At 39.6% G+C, this 16,710-nt stretch overlaps 1 protein-coding gene across 4 annotated transcripts in view; it reads right to left on the minus strand.

Annotated features, from left to right (window-relative positions):
- Window positions 1–16,710, minus strand: part of KRCC1 (lysine rich coiled-coil 1) — a 38,461-nt gene that overhangs the window by 21,108 nt on the left and 643 nt on the right. The window contains exon 1 of one of the 4 annotated variants that reach the window (XM_024217736.2): window positions 8,907–8,937. The exons of the other annotated variants lie outside the window; for them this stretch is intronic. Coding sequence (XP_024073504.1) covers window positions 8,907–8,910 — 4 coding nt within the window. The 5' untranslated portion in view covers window positions 8,911–8,937. Of the gene's footprint in view, window positions 1–8,906; window positions 8,938–16,710 lie in introns of those variants that run through there. 4 annotated transcript variants of the gene reach the window in all.

Here is a 16,710-nt window from a genome sequence, read left to right on the forward strand (position 1 = left end):
AGCATGAATGTACCCTCATCTCCTTTCAGCAATCCCTCAAGAATGCTACTGACGCACAGTGGTGGCAGAGTGGGGAACCATGCCTTGCCACTGCCTATACTGAACCTCTTCTGTGGAGAGTACACAGAGGGCTTCTGTCCCCAAGACAGCACCTTTTATGACAACTAAATACACTTTAAAAAACCCAAACTGCCCACCTTTGCATCAGACAGCACCGTTAAGGAAAAACATTACAGAGTTACTGAATTCAAAGTGGCAGCCCTGCATGATTGCCATTTTGAACTCAATATTTTGTCCATGACCACAAAAGCTTTGTGAAGCATTCCAGGGCATGGGCTCAGATCGCTCTGAACTAACATTTTGTCATTTAAAGAAGATTCTTCCTCACAAAACAGACAAATGATTGTTCCCCACAAAGAAATTGGTCCTCATTTATTAGACATTTATATTGCTAATGAGAACATCCAGACTTACATTAAATAGGATGAAAACAACGGGTAGGAGGGATATAAACCCTCCTGCTTTCGGGCACAAGCCAATCAGTAGCTGACTGGGGTTACAAAGAAACTTCCCCTCTGGATAGGTTATTCCATAATGGTTCACTATAAAGTTTCTTACACATTCCTCTGAAGCACTTGCCATTGTTAGAAGCAGGACACTGGGCTAGCTGGACAGTTGGCCTGATCTGGCATGGCACTTCCTATCTGCTCCGTTACTGACTTGTTATGTGACCTTGGATAGGTCATTTAAGTTTCTGTCTCCGTTTCACCATCTGTAAAATGGAGATTGTAATGTTTACTCACCTATCCCTCAAACAGGGGCAGTGAGACTCAGTGTTTTGTAAAGTCTACTGAGATGCTCACAAAGGAAGTGCTATAGAAGTGGAAAATATTAATGATCAGCAATATTGGAAGTAAGGGACTGGGGGACAAAGTAAAGAAGGGTAAGTTTGTTCCAATCATCATCTTCCTATCCCAGGGTGATATCCTGACCCTGTTGAAATCAATGGGAGTTTTGCCATTGATTTCAATGGGGTTGGAATTTCACTCCATGTGTTTATGTATGATATTTAATGAGATTTGGAGATCCTCACGGTCATTAACCAATTTATCTTCAATACCCTTAGGAAATAGACCATTGATTTTGTTCTGATCTTAGTGATACTCTGCAGTACTCTGAGGAGACAAAGCAGTAATTCTTGCCTGTGATTTTAGGGCTTACTATATTTGGTCACTACAGAACTCAGCCTATCTCCTATAATGCCCCTTCACAAATGATTCAGAAGTATATCTGTATAACTTCACTGTAACTCTTGAATATGTAGCTGAAGAAACATCTTCTGACACTGCAGTTACAGCTGGTAAGATCAGTTACCATTGCCACTAGAAGTCACAGGATCTGGAGTGCCAGGTTAGAATGACTGGGGACTTTAAAAAAGATGTTTAGATGAGCCTTTTTGGCTAATGCCTGAGAAAAAGTTTTGACTGCATCAATGTATGTGCCCACATAAAGGCAGAGTTAACAATCCAGTGTGTGATTTGTATTACAGCAGTCCTAGTGACACCAATCAGGATTACAGCCTCTTTGTGCAGGGTGCTGTACAAACATAAGAAACAGTCCTTTCTCCTGTTTAAAACACAATGCATGGGTGTACAACACAATGGAAGGGGCATGAAGCCAAAGGTGACAGTTAGAGAACACAGGATTGCATAAGGTAACGGTGGGTCTACATTCCCATGGGCAGCGAGATTCAGAGTCTGGGTCAACTGACTTGGGCTTGTGCTACAGGGCTAAAAATAGCATTGTAGACATTTGGGCTTGCACTGGAGCCTAGGCTCTGAGACCCACCCACCTTGCTGTGTTTCAGAGCCCAGAGCAGCAGGGGGAAGGAAGCTTTCCCCGCTCTCATCCATGCCATACCCGTTCTGTTGATATAGATGACTTCAATTGGGCAGTAATTACAGAATCTGCCTGTTTTGCTGGAGGCAGCGGCTGGTGGGAGAAATGAGGGAATAATTGAGAGTTTTGATTCTCTCGCTATATTCAAATATATTTAGATAGGTTTGGGCAATCTATCTAGTGACTGCTTTTGCTGTTATGCATTTGAATTCATCATAAGGAGATCTAAAGCACTAGCTGGGTGCTTACTGGTATTATTTTATATATCAATATGAATATAGCTGTGTCAAAAGAATGGAAATTCACACGCAGGAAGAAAAAAATATCCAAGTGTTAGTTCAATTATGTAACGACTAATTGTCGGATATTTGTGCATTTCAGTAGAACAGCGGAAACTAATCAAATGTTATAAATTCAAACCCCAAGTTCCCCAAATAAGTTATTACAGAGGGTTGGGGGCCTAAAGCAGAGAAAAGAGATGAATCTAGAGATGGATTCAGAAGAAGCAGAGAGGTAAGAAAGCTGTTCCAGAGATCGGAAACAGCAGGGGAAAAGCACCCAAAAAACCTCCCAAAGAGTAGGGACAGTGAAGTCAAGCAATCCAGGAGCACAGGATGGAGCCAGCTTGTTACAATTCACTATTACTGAAAGTCTGCTCTGTATTTCCCTGTTATTCTGACATGTTAACGCTAAGGAAGGGCTCTTAAAGGCTGACACACAACAATCGTGCTGTGATGACTCCAGAGAAACAAGCGCTGCCATGGCTCAATTAATATATATTCCCAGGCTCGGAATTTTGGCATGCAAGTCAGTTATTTATTACTCTGCAAAATGCATCTCTACATTAATAAGGAGAACCCACTGGACCAAACCCTGTTGTGCTTCCTAAGGCAAAGCTTGCAGTGAAGCGAGTTTAACTGGACCTTATTGGGGCCAGCTGTAAAGTATGTTGCTTTGAAGCATATATTCTATGGGCAGTTTATATTTTGAAAACTTTTAAGCACTTGTTGAGAATGCTAACAAACAGTGCCTGTTAGCAATGTAAACTCCTGGTACTGAGACCAGAATAATTGTGGACCATAAACAACTCATTTCACACGGGCCTCTGAACAGTCCTCAACTGAAGAGATTTTTTGTCCATTCTGACCATGTTTTGAACTATGATCTGGAGGTGAAATGCTCCAGATCCCATTACCAATCACACCATCCAAATTACTACCATGACTACTAACTGTTTTAATAATGGATTACTAAAGGTTTATATAAACATCAGTATATGTTAGTGGATAGTGTTTAAATATAAATTTTGGTGTGTTAATGCTGTTCTGCGCATTAGTGACAACAGGATAAAAGCAAGACATTGTGATGTACTATACAATATGCAATACATATGCAAGAGAGGATACAATAGGGTAAATTAAACCAGAACGCAGTTGTATCTAAAAAGAAACAATTGTCTTGTGATTAAAGCACAGGACTTTCGTCAGGACAACTTGGTTCTAGTCTCAGCTCCACGACACGTTTGTTACCTTGGGTAAGTAACCTTTATTTTGGGCAAAGCTTTTTGAACAGCAACTAATTTTTTAATCTAAATTCATACTATATTTAGGTGCCTCACTTTAAGCTTAAAAATGTGTTTCCTCATCTGTACTATGAGAAAAATAGTTACCTACCTCATGAGGGTGAGATCAGGCTAATTCATACTAATTTCAAAGATTCCTTTGAGATCTTCAACCAGATCAATGCTAAGGGAAAAGAATTATCCTAGTTTTCGGAGTAAATGTAACTCAAATTCCTCGCATTATTCTTTTCAGTCCAAATCTTAACATTCTCTCTGATTTAATTCTTTGTCTTAAAAACCAATGAGTAAGTGCTTTGAAGATCAGAAGTGTTCTGTAATCTCTTCCAAATTCAAATACACATACCAGTGTTTGCACACTAGGCACTGCTTGGCTACTCAAGAATGTCAATACATAAGTGAAAGAGCTGAAAGCTCCGTTTCTTCCAGCCTAAGAACTCAGGAGATGAAACTCAGCTGGTTTAGAGACCTACACAGAAAGATGCCTATTTGACTTCCCTGGTGGTTGTGAGAAGATGGACACTTCTTTGCTAGGAATGGACTAAAACCAAACATTTCAGATAGATCAGAGCGCAGCCACATGAGTCCTTAGATATTTTATACTTTTTAAAAAACAGTATTTTTTTTTAATTACAGATGGATTTTTTAAAAATCTGCTGCATGTGCTATTGGCAATGAAGTGTCTCATGTACAAATGATGACCACACTGGCAGATTTATTGGCATGAAATACAGCAGATTGTAGCCATCCTCATCTTTAATGTGGGCTGTGGCCTGTGGAGACTACAAGTGCTTAGCAAAGACATTTGCTTAATTTAGCACATCTCTTAGAACCAATTAAAATAGTCTGAATTTTCGCTAACAAAGAGATATTCCCAAAGTCAATATAGTTTTTACTTGTTGCACAGTTAGGGATAATTGATAATGAATGGCAGCTGAGGGAACATTAAGCAAATTTGCAAGGGTGGAGTTTGCAAAGAAAAGAAGTGGACAATGGGGAAAAAACCACACATGCTTCTTAATACCACTTCCCAAGAACTGTAATCTTGAAAGAAAGTCATTCTCTTTGTATCTATTGAACAAAACTCCACCCCCTAATTCAGTGCTTATCTGCTCTTTGGTGCAGAACTTGTCTATATTACCTTGGATTCTACTGTTTCCCTTTATTTGCATTTAGGATCTTACCTTCTGAGCCCAACTCAGAGAGAGAAGTCTAATAATCTGAACCCAGGACTGGGACACAAAATATTCACATTCTAAACTTACTCTGAGCCAAATCTTATGCTTTGATAATCATTACAGAGATGCTGAAAATTTATTAACTTATTACTAAAGCATTTTGGAAGCTTTTTGAAAGTTCCTTTTACAGCAAAAACAGACTTCCTAAACACTTTAGCTATGCTTACACCAGTGATTGTTCTCTAATCCTTATAAAGGTGACTGCACATCCATGTCCCAGATGAGCTTGGATTTAAAAAATATGACTATATGAAAACTCTACTATATTTATTACTATGTTATCCTTATGCTTTACCATATTAAAGACCCAGAATTAATGTAATTCATTTGTATGCCAAAATTCTAAGTATTATTCTTTATTAAAAGACATTCACTATGAAAGTCTTTAAATAACCATTCATCTCCTAATGTTTATTTTTATCTTTATAGAAAGCCCATTTCCACAGCAAGCAACTATCCATTATTTCCCACTTGAACCCATTATCCTTAGTTTGGGGTAGCATAATTATTAACCGCAGCTAAGTGTGGTATCACAAACAAATGATCATGTGAGAAACAAATTCAGATGAAGAGGAGAGACCCAATTGTACCTGAACAGATACATACTCAAATAAACCAATCATTCTTGGGAGCAGTAGCTCTTGTACATACACCAGCAGCACTGTGCTCAAAGCTATCAATGAGGTACACTAGTTAATGGCAGATGGTCAGCCAGCAGAGCAAATAACACTTTTGGGGGGAACCTGCATAAGAAGTGTCTTAATTTTTAAAAATAATAAGTTAAAAAAAAAAAAAAAAGACATTTTCTACCCGATTGTAATACCAAGTACAGTATTGGGCCCAAATATAATCGGCACCTCTTTATAAGGCCATAATCAACACATTTTTATCATTTAAATTTGCTTTTACTTTTCCGCTGTCTGAAAATAGCATTCTTAAGTTGTAAAATAAACATCTTTGTTCTTTTCGACTTAGTAAGCAAATATCCTGTTATGACTGCTTGAAATAAACAACCATTTAATTTACTTCCTTGTTCTATTTGTATTCATGTTCTTAAACTGCACCCAGTAGATTCAACATGAGCAGTGCAGGAGTCCTGTTTGTTAACTGCTCGAAAGCCAAAACTGGCAATACAAAGCACCTTTGGTGTAGATCCTAGTGGATTATAACAATTTAAAGGCAGCTTAAGCCACTTGACTGTAGCTCTTTGAGAGCGTTTAGAAAGAATACAGAAGACTCTACTTTTTGATCCACTTTATATTAACCTTTAATCTGACAACGACTAGTGATGAGAAGTCGCGGGATCATAATGGAGAACATCAATTACCACCAGAATGGAGACACTCGATGAGGGTGGGAATGCAACATCCAAAAGAAGAGGAATTCACACTAATGTACTCATCGACTCAGCATTTACATATTGCTTTTCATCTACAGAACTCCCAATGCTTTTTGATTTAGCATTATCATCACCCCTATCATACAGGGAGGGGTAAGAGGTGCTTAAATTGGGCATCTCCACCACTTCCCCCCAAAAAACCCAAATGGACAGTTTTGAAAGTTTGGGCCCAGTTGAATAGCCTACTGCAGACTCACTGTCCAGCAATAGAGTTAAGAGACAAGGATTCAATTCCTGACACACTGTTCTCAGCTACCCCACTGTAGGAGCATGGTTTGCTGCATTTGTTTTAGCCTTGTAACTATTTGTCTGTTCCTCCTTTGGCACAGTGCTTTGGCACAGCAATTAAAGCAGTGACATATGCAAGCACTCAAAAAAGCACTTTATGAAATATTACTGTACTAATTTATTTTTGCTACATGCTAAAAGTTCAGACATTTTCTCTTAACTTTGTCCTAACAAAAGTGTAGGGACAGATACTGGAGGTTAAGATTTAGAGAAAACTTTTGGAGATCCCCATGAAAATTCTGATTATGTCATTTAATAGGCATCTTCAAGATGTTTTTAAAATTTCTCTTTGCACACAGTCTATTTCCACTCCCTTTCAGGCTATGTCTACACTACCGTGGTAAGTCGTCCTATGCTATGCTGGAGTCGATGTACCTTAAGGTCGAGTTACCGTGGGGTCTACACTGCAGGGGGTGTACCTTACTCTTCTCGTTGGGGGTAGAGTACAGGGGTCAACTGGAGAGCGATCTGCAGTTGATTTGGCGGGTCTTTACTAGACGCGCTAAATCGAGCACCGGTGGATCGATCTCAGAGCATCGATCCCTGCAGTAGAGTAGACCTGTCCTCAGTCTTCAACTTTTAAGAAGCGTAAGATTAAAGGTGGTAGGAGAGTATGTTGTTAAAACATTAGAAAAGTTATATTGTAGACATGCTATAGTTTTGTGCAGAAGCTTTTTGATCAGAGTGTGAAGGAAAAGGAAGTGTGCTCAACCTCACTATTTCTAACAGCTCTTCTTCCCTGATTCTCAAGGATAACTTGCAAGACTACAGAAATCTAGAAGAGTGCAAAGAAAAACTGTGGGCCAAATACAGCCCTTGGGCAAGAGGGGTCAATGGGGTTTCAGTTTGAAGGCACCAATAAAACACGATAAAGTCAATTTCTGCTCTCAAATACCACAGAGACAGGTATAGTATTAAAAGTCAGGACTACAACATTAACATATATACGCATTGACTTCAACAAATATGTAGAGCAGATGTTGACCCCCAAAGTGATTTTCTTATTTCACAAGCATTTTTACATGATTTTCTATATGCTGCCTCATAGTAACTGCAAGAAGGAAAGGCAGAGGTTCTATTGTAGGAAATACTGGAAAACAAACTCTTTTGTAAGCAGTCTCTTTCTTGGTAATTGTTTTTGGGGAGGCAGAAGGGAAAGGAGTCTCAACCATACATAAAAACATGTTCATTAGAAGCGCTAGAAAAATCAAATGATGTTTTCTTAACACCTTTCATCCCAAACTACAGGCATACAACACTACAGAAACATAGCCACCGCTGGGACGCAATGGAGCAGCCAAACATGCACACAAGCCACTGCACAGCTGGTTAAAAGGGAACTCTTAAAGGCACGTCAGGACAAATGCCCTATTCCTGTGAAAAGTGCCAAAGGTTTATTTTATTTATTTTTAAACAATGGAGAGCAGAGAGGACCTCAATTTTTAAGGTCTCATCCTGGTGACCAATTTGAAAGATGGCTGCAAGCTCAAGCGTGGAGTCAAAGAGAAAACGGTGAACCTCAGAGACAAGACAAAGCAGAACTAGATAGACGTGGGCTTCAGCAGCTGGCTGATGAAAGGACGTGCCACCCATGAGGAAAAATCTGAAACTGTTCATTATTTAAGAAAATTGAAATATGTTTAGTCAGTGAAAGTTTTTCAAAACCCAAGAGATTATAAAAAAGTGGAACGTTACAACTGTACTTTGTTGCTTGGAAAAGCATAGCATAAAACTGAAATGGCTACACTTGAAATTTCAATAAATTGCCTTCATTTTCGAAGCTATGAGATAATTTGGGTGAGATTTTCAAGAGACCTCAGCACTGGCCTGTCTGCTTCCACTGAATCAATGGTAAAGATTCAGTTGACTTCAATAGAAGCAGAGTTAGGCCAATGCAGAGTGCTTCTGAAAAAATCCCATTCTATATTTTCAAAGTGAACCACAGAGAAATCTTTTGTGGTAGTTGCCTAGATAGGATGGTGCACAAAATTAGGCCCAATCCCACAAACACTTTTGCACGTGCTTGACTCCCAGGCATAGTCTCATTGACTTCAGTGGGACTACATGTGCAAGTTACGTACAAGCATTTGCAGGTTAAGGGCCTAAAATCTGCTATATACTGATAAAACAAGAGTTCAGTGGGGATTGTTAGAACTGGTGCTGGCCAAGCCAGATCATAACATGGTTTGGTCTTGACTGCACAAACCCTGTTATAGCTCGTTGTGGCTTAAGTGAACAGGTCTTAGGCCCACCTGAATATACAGAGCAGTGAAAAGGTATTATACTTGACTTAACATATAAAGGACAAGCTTTTGGCAAGACTTGTCCTAGACAGGGTGTGCATCGGGAGGCCTCTTCTCCCCCATACCCACCTTTGAAATGTTTCGAAGTGATGCACAACTTAGACACCAAAAGTTCAATATTGGATTTTAAAGAAAATTAAAGATGAAAGCCCAATATATCAGCCATTGTCATCCCCCAAAATAAAGTAGTCTACTCTTACCCATGAAGTTATTCTGATTGACTCTGCTGTTTCCATTTCTCTTCCTCTATTTTCCTTAGTATCATCATTTCAATCCGTGTTCTTTTGTTTCCATTTCTCTGGCTCTTGCGCACACTGTTCCAAGTCACAGTGAGCTCTGCTCATTATATTCTATCAAACCAATGACATCCTGATCAGTGCATTACAGCTGAAGCAAATTGAAACGAACAAGATTTTTTTAAAAAGTTGGCACAGCAATGAAATGTCTAGGTCTTGTCAGCATCAAGTCACTTTCACTGTAACACACTGCTCAAGATTGCAGGGATCACACATTGTCTCTTGGATATCTGCCGAGCAAGGAGTTATGCATTGTTTCTGGTAAATGGGACATACAGCATGGTTTGTCCCAGCAAGAATTAACAACTTCTTAAAGGAACAATGAACTCTAAATGTTATATCCTAGCATTGCACATGAGGCTGCCGAAAGCAGCCTCAAAAAATCAACAGCACAAATAAGTTTTAAAATAACTGCAGGATAATAGACCATGTTACTTCTCTTGCTGAAAGTGTCACTTTATTTTCCTTGGATGGCAAAACCATTTTGTTTTGTGGTTCTCATATCCTAAGAAGGTATGACAATACTAAAAAAGAAACATGGAGTATCTCCTGTTGATATCAAACATTCAACAAAGATGAAAGTCAATGTGCACATTGTTAGATATAGTTTTTTGCTCTTCTGGCATGTAAGAATTCCTATAAGATGATGGATATTGTATTCACTAGCATTTGAAATAATATTTCTAAAGGACTCATTATACTCAGCGCTCCTTGAAGACTGGCTTGTAGAACACTGTGTACAGCTCTCATTTTATGCCCATTACATGTTTTGGTGGGAGGACGGAAGATGAATTGTTCAGAGCAAAGACATTAATATACTGACTTAAGTCACACATTGTCTCTCTGTAGAGGGGTCATGGTTGTGATCCCAAAAAAGGTAAGTTGTTTAGAGCTCATATTGTTTTGTTTAATTAGCAACAAAAGAGTATGAGCTCGAATCCTTAAAATGCCATGAAAGACCTCAGGCTTAGGCTGTGGAAGGACAGATGACAGAATAGGTCCCCAAAGCTAAAAACTGCTGTTAATTTAAAAATATATACATATGAAGAACCCTTTTCCTATACAAATTAAATTGTGACATCACAAGTGACATTCATACCTACAGTTGTATAAGTTTACTTTGACATGGCTATTAATTAGAGCTGTCGATTAATCATGGTTAACTCATGCGATTATCCCAAAAAAATTAATTGCGATTAAAAATATTAATCACAATTAATCTCAGTTTTAATTGCACTGTTAAGCAATAGAATACCAATTGAAATATTAAATATTTTGGATGTTTTTCTACATTTTGATATATATTGTATTGTGTTGTAATTGAAATCAAAGTGTATATTATTTTTGATTATCATTCTTACAGTGCAAATATTTAGAAACAAAAGAAATAGTATTTTTCAATATACCTCATACAAGTACTGTAGTGCAATCTTTGTCGTGAAAATGCAATTTAGAAATGTAGATTTTTGTTACATAACTCCACTCAAAAACAAAACAATGTAAAACTTCAGAGCCTACAAGTCCACTCAGTCCTATGTCTTGTTCAGCCAATTGCTAAGACAAACAAGTTTGTTTACATTTACAGGTGATAATGCTACCCTCTTCTTATTTACAATATCACCAGAAAGTGAGAAGAGGCATTTGCATGGCATTTTTGTAGCTGGCATTGCAAGGTATTTACATGCAAGATATGCTAAACATTCATATGCCCCTTCATGCTTCGGCCACCATTCCAGAGGACATGCTTCCATGCTGATGATGCTTGTTATAAAAATGTGTTAATTAAATTTGTGATTGAACTCCTTGGGGGAGAATTGTATGTGCCCTGCTCTGTTTTACCTGCATTCTGACATATATTTCATGTTATAGCAGTCTCAGCTGAGGACCCAGCACATGTTGTTCATTTTAAGAACACTTTCAAAACACAAAGAAGGTACCAATCTGAGATTTCTAAAGATAGCTACAGCACTCGACCCAAGGTTTAAGAATCCGAAGTACCTTCCAAAATCTGAGAGGGACAAGGTGTGGAGCATGCTTTCAGAAGTCTTAAAAGAGCAACACTCTGATGCAGAAACTACAGAACCCGAACCACCAAAAAAGAAAATCAACTTTCTGCTGGTGACATCTGACTCAGGTAATGGAAATGAACATGCGCTGGTCCGCATTGCTTTGGATTGTTATTGAGCAGAACTTGTCATCAGCATGGATGCATGTCCCCTGGAATGGTGGTTGAAGCATGAAGGGACATATGAATCTTTAGTGCATCTGGCACATAAATCTCTTGCGACGCCAGCTACAACAGTGCCACGTGAACGCCTGTTCTCACTTTCAGATGACATTGTAAATAAGAAAAGGGCAGCATTATCGCCTGCAAAAGTAAACAAACTTGTTTGTCTGAGCAATTGGCTGAACAAGAAGTAGGACTGAGTGGACTTGCAGGCTCTAAAATTTAACATTGTTTTATTTTGAATGCAGTTTTTTAGTACATAATTCTACATTTGTAAGTTCAACTTTCATGACAAAGAGATTGCACTACAGTACTTGTATTAGGTGAACTGAAATATACTATTCCTTTTGGTTTTTTACAGTGCAAATATTTGTAATCAAAAATATAAAGTGAGCACTGTACACTTTGTATTCTGTGTTATAATTAAAATCAATATATTTGAACATGTAGAAAACACCCAAAAATATTTAAATAAATGGTATTCTATTATTGTTTAACAGTACGATTAATTTTTTTAATCGCTTGACAGCCCTATTAACACTCCCCCTTTAGGCTAGTTCATGTCCAAACACATGACTAACAGCCCCTACTATATATGCTGACAAGAACAGATAGCTTTCATGAATCTAGTTCTTATTGTTACCCATACCAGCTAACAGAGATATTTTAATGGTGTGAGAATGTATTGTTTGCAAAATTAACATTTTAAAGGGACATTAGTGAATGGAGGGCCCTTAAACACTCTACTCCCTAGTTCATATGAATAAATCCTCTTTCATCAGAGGAGTAACCTCTAGCACAGGGGTTGGCAACCTTTCAGAAGTGGTGTGCTGCGTCTTCATTTATTCACTCTAATTTAAGGTTTCGCGTGCCAGTAATACATTTAATGTTTTTAGAAGGTCTCTTTGTATAAGTCTATAATATATAACTAAACTATTGTTGTATATAAAGTAAACAAGGTTTTTAAAATGTTTAAGAAGCTTCATTTAAAATTAAATTAAAATGCACAGCCCCCCGGATCGGTGGCCAGGACCCGGGCAGTGAGTGCTCCACTGAAAATCAGCTCGCGTGCCGCCTTTGGCACACATGCCATAGGTTGCCTACCCCTGCTCTAGCATTTTTAAAATACTTCTTCTGGTAGCTGGTGCAGAAGGCTATTGGAAATGAGGAATACTTTCAATACATAGTTTTACCCCGAGACCTTTGGTGCTAATGAGTTTATAAAATGCCAAGTTTCAATTGAAGGCATTTGTGGTTACCCAAAAAACAAAAACAAAAAACCAACCCCACAAACATGAGAAAACAGGACTTTGTACCACTTTCCCCAAACATATTCATCTGAAGAAAGTAAATGCTCATCTTCAAGAATTTGATTGTTTAAAAGGGCTTAGTGTCAGTTTACCACCCATACTTAAGCACTTTTATTACTCATAAGGAATCATTTTGTCACTATTATTTCTGTTCATCACTGCAGACCTGTACTAATTTGCACTAGCGATGGGGTGATCTATTGTTAATTTAATCAGTAATGCAAGTTTCAGAAATTTAACAATAAAACAATTATACACCACTAACTGTACTTGGTTAATTTAGACTTTAGTTCCATTTTAATTTGTAGTACTCCGTGTCCTAGCAAGTATTTTGTAGATAGATACATAAATGAAGCCTAACATGGCAGGCTTATTTACTATCTCTGCTATTGAACTTCTGGCAAGATGAGGTAGTAATGTGTGTGTTTAGCTACATGTTAGTGTGTGTGATTAGCTACATGTTACCACACATGATGCTTTCTACAGGAGAATCTCTCTATGATCAAATGGTAAGAGGTGGTGAAATTTTTTTTTACTGTTCTCTCACCCTAAGCTACAACCTCAAGATTAAGCTTCAGGACTCTATTTCACAGGTCCGATGTATAACATTTGGTTCATATTTGTTGTTGAGATTTAAAGAACATTCCAGAAGATTTAGGACAGTGACGTGCACTGCTTGACGCACTCTCTACACCTGGCAGGTAGTCTCCCTTCTGTAATTTTTAAGAACTCAGGGTCAAGTACTTTGGCTCTACATATCAGACCTGTTCTTCAGTGCTGCTTCATGAAAGGACAGCACCTTTCCACTTACAGCAACACATATGCAAGTCAGCCTCCCATTCACATCTTGTTTGTTATTAGTTTCTCCCTTAGGTTTTAAATGCTACTTGCTTTTAGACACTGTCATGGTGGGAAATATTTTATTTCACGGGGGAACTGCACTGCCACATTTCTGCCATTTTCTTAATCTTAGTAAGATTTTTTTTTCCTCCCCCATGTGCGGTAATGCATATCATAGCATGTATGAGAAAATTGTCTACAGGGAGGCAAATGCACCGGGTGCATCAGGATCAGTATGTAGATCTCACTGCAAGACAGATTAGGCATCACCAAAAAGTATATAAAATATAGAGATGAGTCTCGAACTGTGAGAATTTGAATGAGTGAGATTTTAAATGTCTCACTGAAACATACAGCAAAATCCAACCTCACAAAGGAGAGACTTCAAACTCTGGCTTAAAATGCATCACAGAGAAGAGAGAGAGTCACCCTTACCCCAGTGAATGAGACTTGGCAGGCCTGACAGGGTATATATTTACATACACACTAGCTGCACTACAGGTTTGCTATGCTCCAGAGCCAAAAAGCATACCTGTTGCCAAGACGTGCTCACGTGGAAAGGAGGGAGACTCCCAGGTTAAAGGAATGGATTTCAAAGCGGTGTTTGAAATTTCTCTCTCCTGTGACACAGGGTTTTGCTGTGCGTGTTTCACTGAGATTTAAAATCTCACGCATTATTTTCTGAAATCTCCCTCATTTAAATTCTCGCAGCCCAAGAGGCCTGGTAAACCGTGGTTAGGTGTAGTTACTGTCTCCTCACAGGAGGGTCTGAGAGCCCCCAGCCCTTCAGCCTCTGCTTTGCAACTACACCATAGCTCCAGCTACTACTCCCAAGGCTATCCCCAATGTCCCCTCTAACACCTATCCCCACCTAGCCTCTTCTTCTCTCCAGCCCCCACACCTTCCCTTTAACACTCCCCACCAGCCTCTCCCCTCTACTACCACCACCACTCCCTCTTCCAACACCTCCCACCCCCAGCCAGACTCTTCCTCCCCACAACACTCCATACCTCCCCTCCCCCTTTCCACCCCACCCCTCTCCCACCCAAAAACTAACAGCCACCTTTTTTTTTTTTTTTTAAAGTACATCAGAAGCAGGAAGCCTGCCAATAAATCAGTAGGGCCACTGGACGATCAAGGTGCTGAAGGAGCACTCCAGGAAGACAAGGCTGTTGTGGAGAAGCCAAATGAATTCTTTGCATCGGTCTTCACTGCAGAGGATGTGAGGGAGATTCCCACACCTGAGCCATTCCTTTTAGGTGACAAATCTGATTAATTGTCCCAGATTGAGAGGTCAATAGGGCAGGTTTTGGAACAAATTGGTAAATTAAACAGTAATATATCACCAGCATCAGATGGGATTCACTCAAGAGTTCTGAAGGAACTCAAATATGAATTTGCAGAACCATTAACTGCAGTATATAACATTGCTTAAATCAGCCTCTGTATCAGATGACTGGTGGATAGCTAATGTGATGTGGATTTAAAAAAAAAGACGACGACTCCGAAGGTGATCCTGGCAATTACAGGCCAATAAGCCTAATTTCAATACCAGGCAAATTGGCTGAAACTACAATAAAGAACAGAATTATCAGACACACAGATGAACACAATATGTTGGGAAAAAGAGTCAATACAGATTTTATAAAGGGAAATTATGCCTCTCTAATCTACTAGAATTCTCTGAGGGTGTCAACAAACAAGTGGACAAGGGTTAGCTAGTGGATATAGTGTACTTGGACATTCAGAAAACTTTTGACAAGGTCGCTCACAAGATTCTTAAGCAAAATAATTAGTCATGGGATAAGAGGGAAGGTCCTCTCACAGATCAGTAACTGGTTAAAAGATAGGAAACAAAGGATAGGAATAAATAGTCAGTTTTCACTGTGGAGAGAGTAAATAGCGGGGGCCCCCAAGGATCTGTATTGGGACCAGTGCTGTTAAACATATCCACAAATGATTTGGGAAAAGAGGTAAACAGTGATATGGCAAACTCTGTACATGATACAAAATTATTCAAGATAGTGAGTCCAAAACAGACTGAAGTGTTACAAAAGGATCTCACTAAACTGGGTGACTCGACAACAAAATGGCAGAGGAAAATCAATGTTGACGAATGCAAAGTAATGCACCTTGGAAAACATAATCCCAACTATCCTTACAAAATGATGGGGTCTAAATTAGCTGTTACCACTCACAAAAGAGATCTTGGAGTCATTGTAGATAGTCCTCTGAAAACATCTGTTCAATGTGCAACAGCAGTCAAAAGAGCTAACAGAATACTAGGTGCCAACTCTGTGGGTGCTCCATGGCTGAGCACCCAGGGAGAAAAGTTAGCAGGTGCTCAGCACCCACCAGCAGCCAAGCTCTCCATTCTCTCCCCAGTGCCTGTCCCCTGCCGGCGGCCCCGCTGATCACTCCTCCCCCGCCCTCCCAGTGCCTCCCGCCTGCCACAAACAGCTGTTTTGCGGTGTGCAGGTCGGCTCTGGGAGGGCAGGGGAGGAGTGGGGATGGGGCGCACTCGAGGGAGGGGGTGGAAAGAGGCAGGGCGGAGGCAGACCAGAGGGGGATAGAGGTGTGGCAGGGGCTTGGGGACAGGGGTGGAGTGGGGACAGGGTCTGGAGCGGAGGGGGCAGAGGGGTCGAGCACCCCCCGGGTAGAGGGGATGTAGGCATGTATGAACAGAATGTTAGAAACCCTTAGGAAAGAGATAAATAATATCACAGAAAATATCATAATGCCACTACGTAAATGCATGCTATGCCCACACCTTGAATACTGCAGGCAGTACTGATCATCCCATCTCAAAAAAGATATATTATAATTGGAAGTAGTACAGAGGAGGGCAACAAAAATGATGAGGGGTATGGAACCGCTTCCATATGAGAGGTTAAAAAGACTGGGACTGTTCAGCTTAGAAAAGAGACTACTAAAGGGAGGACATGACAGCAGTCTATAAAATCATGACTGGTGTGGAGAAAGTGAATAAGGAAGTGTTATTTACCCCTTCACATAACACAAGAACCACGGGCCAGCCAATGAAGTTAACAGGCAGCCCGTTTAAAACAAGTATAAGGAAGTACTTCGTCATAAAACACACAGCTAACTTGTGGAACTCATCACCACAGCATATTGTGAAAGCCAGAACGATAATTGGATTAAAAAAAGATTTAGATAAGTTGATGAAAGATAGGCCCGTGAATGGGTTTTAGCTACGATGGTCAGAGGGACACAACCCCATACTTTGGGTGTCCCTAGCCTCTGACTGACAAAAGCTGGGACTGGACAACAGGGGCTGGATCACTGTAAATTGCCCTGTTCTATTCACTCC

This window comes from Terrapene carolina, unplaced genomic scaffold (assembly GCF_002925995.2).
Source record: "Terrapene carolina triunguis isolate 2854851 unplaced genomic scaffold, T_m_triunguis-2.0 Scaffold66, whole genome shotgun sequence".
NCBI classification, from domain to species: domain Eukaryota; kingdom Metazoa; phylum Chordata; order Testudines; family Emydidae; genus Terrapene; species Terrapene triunguis.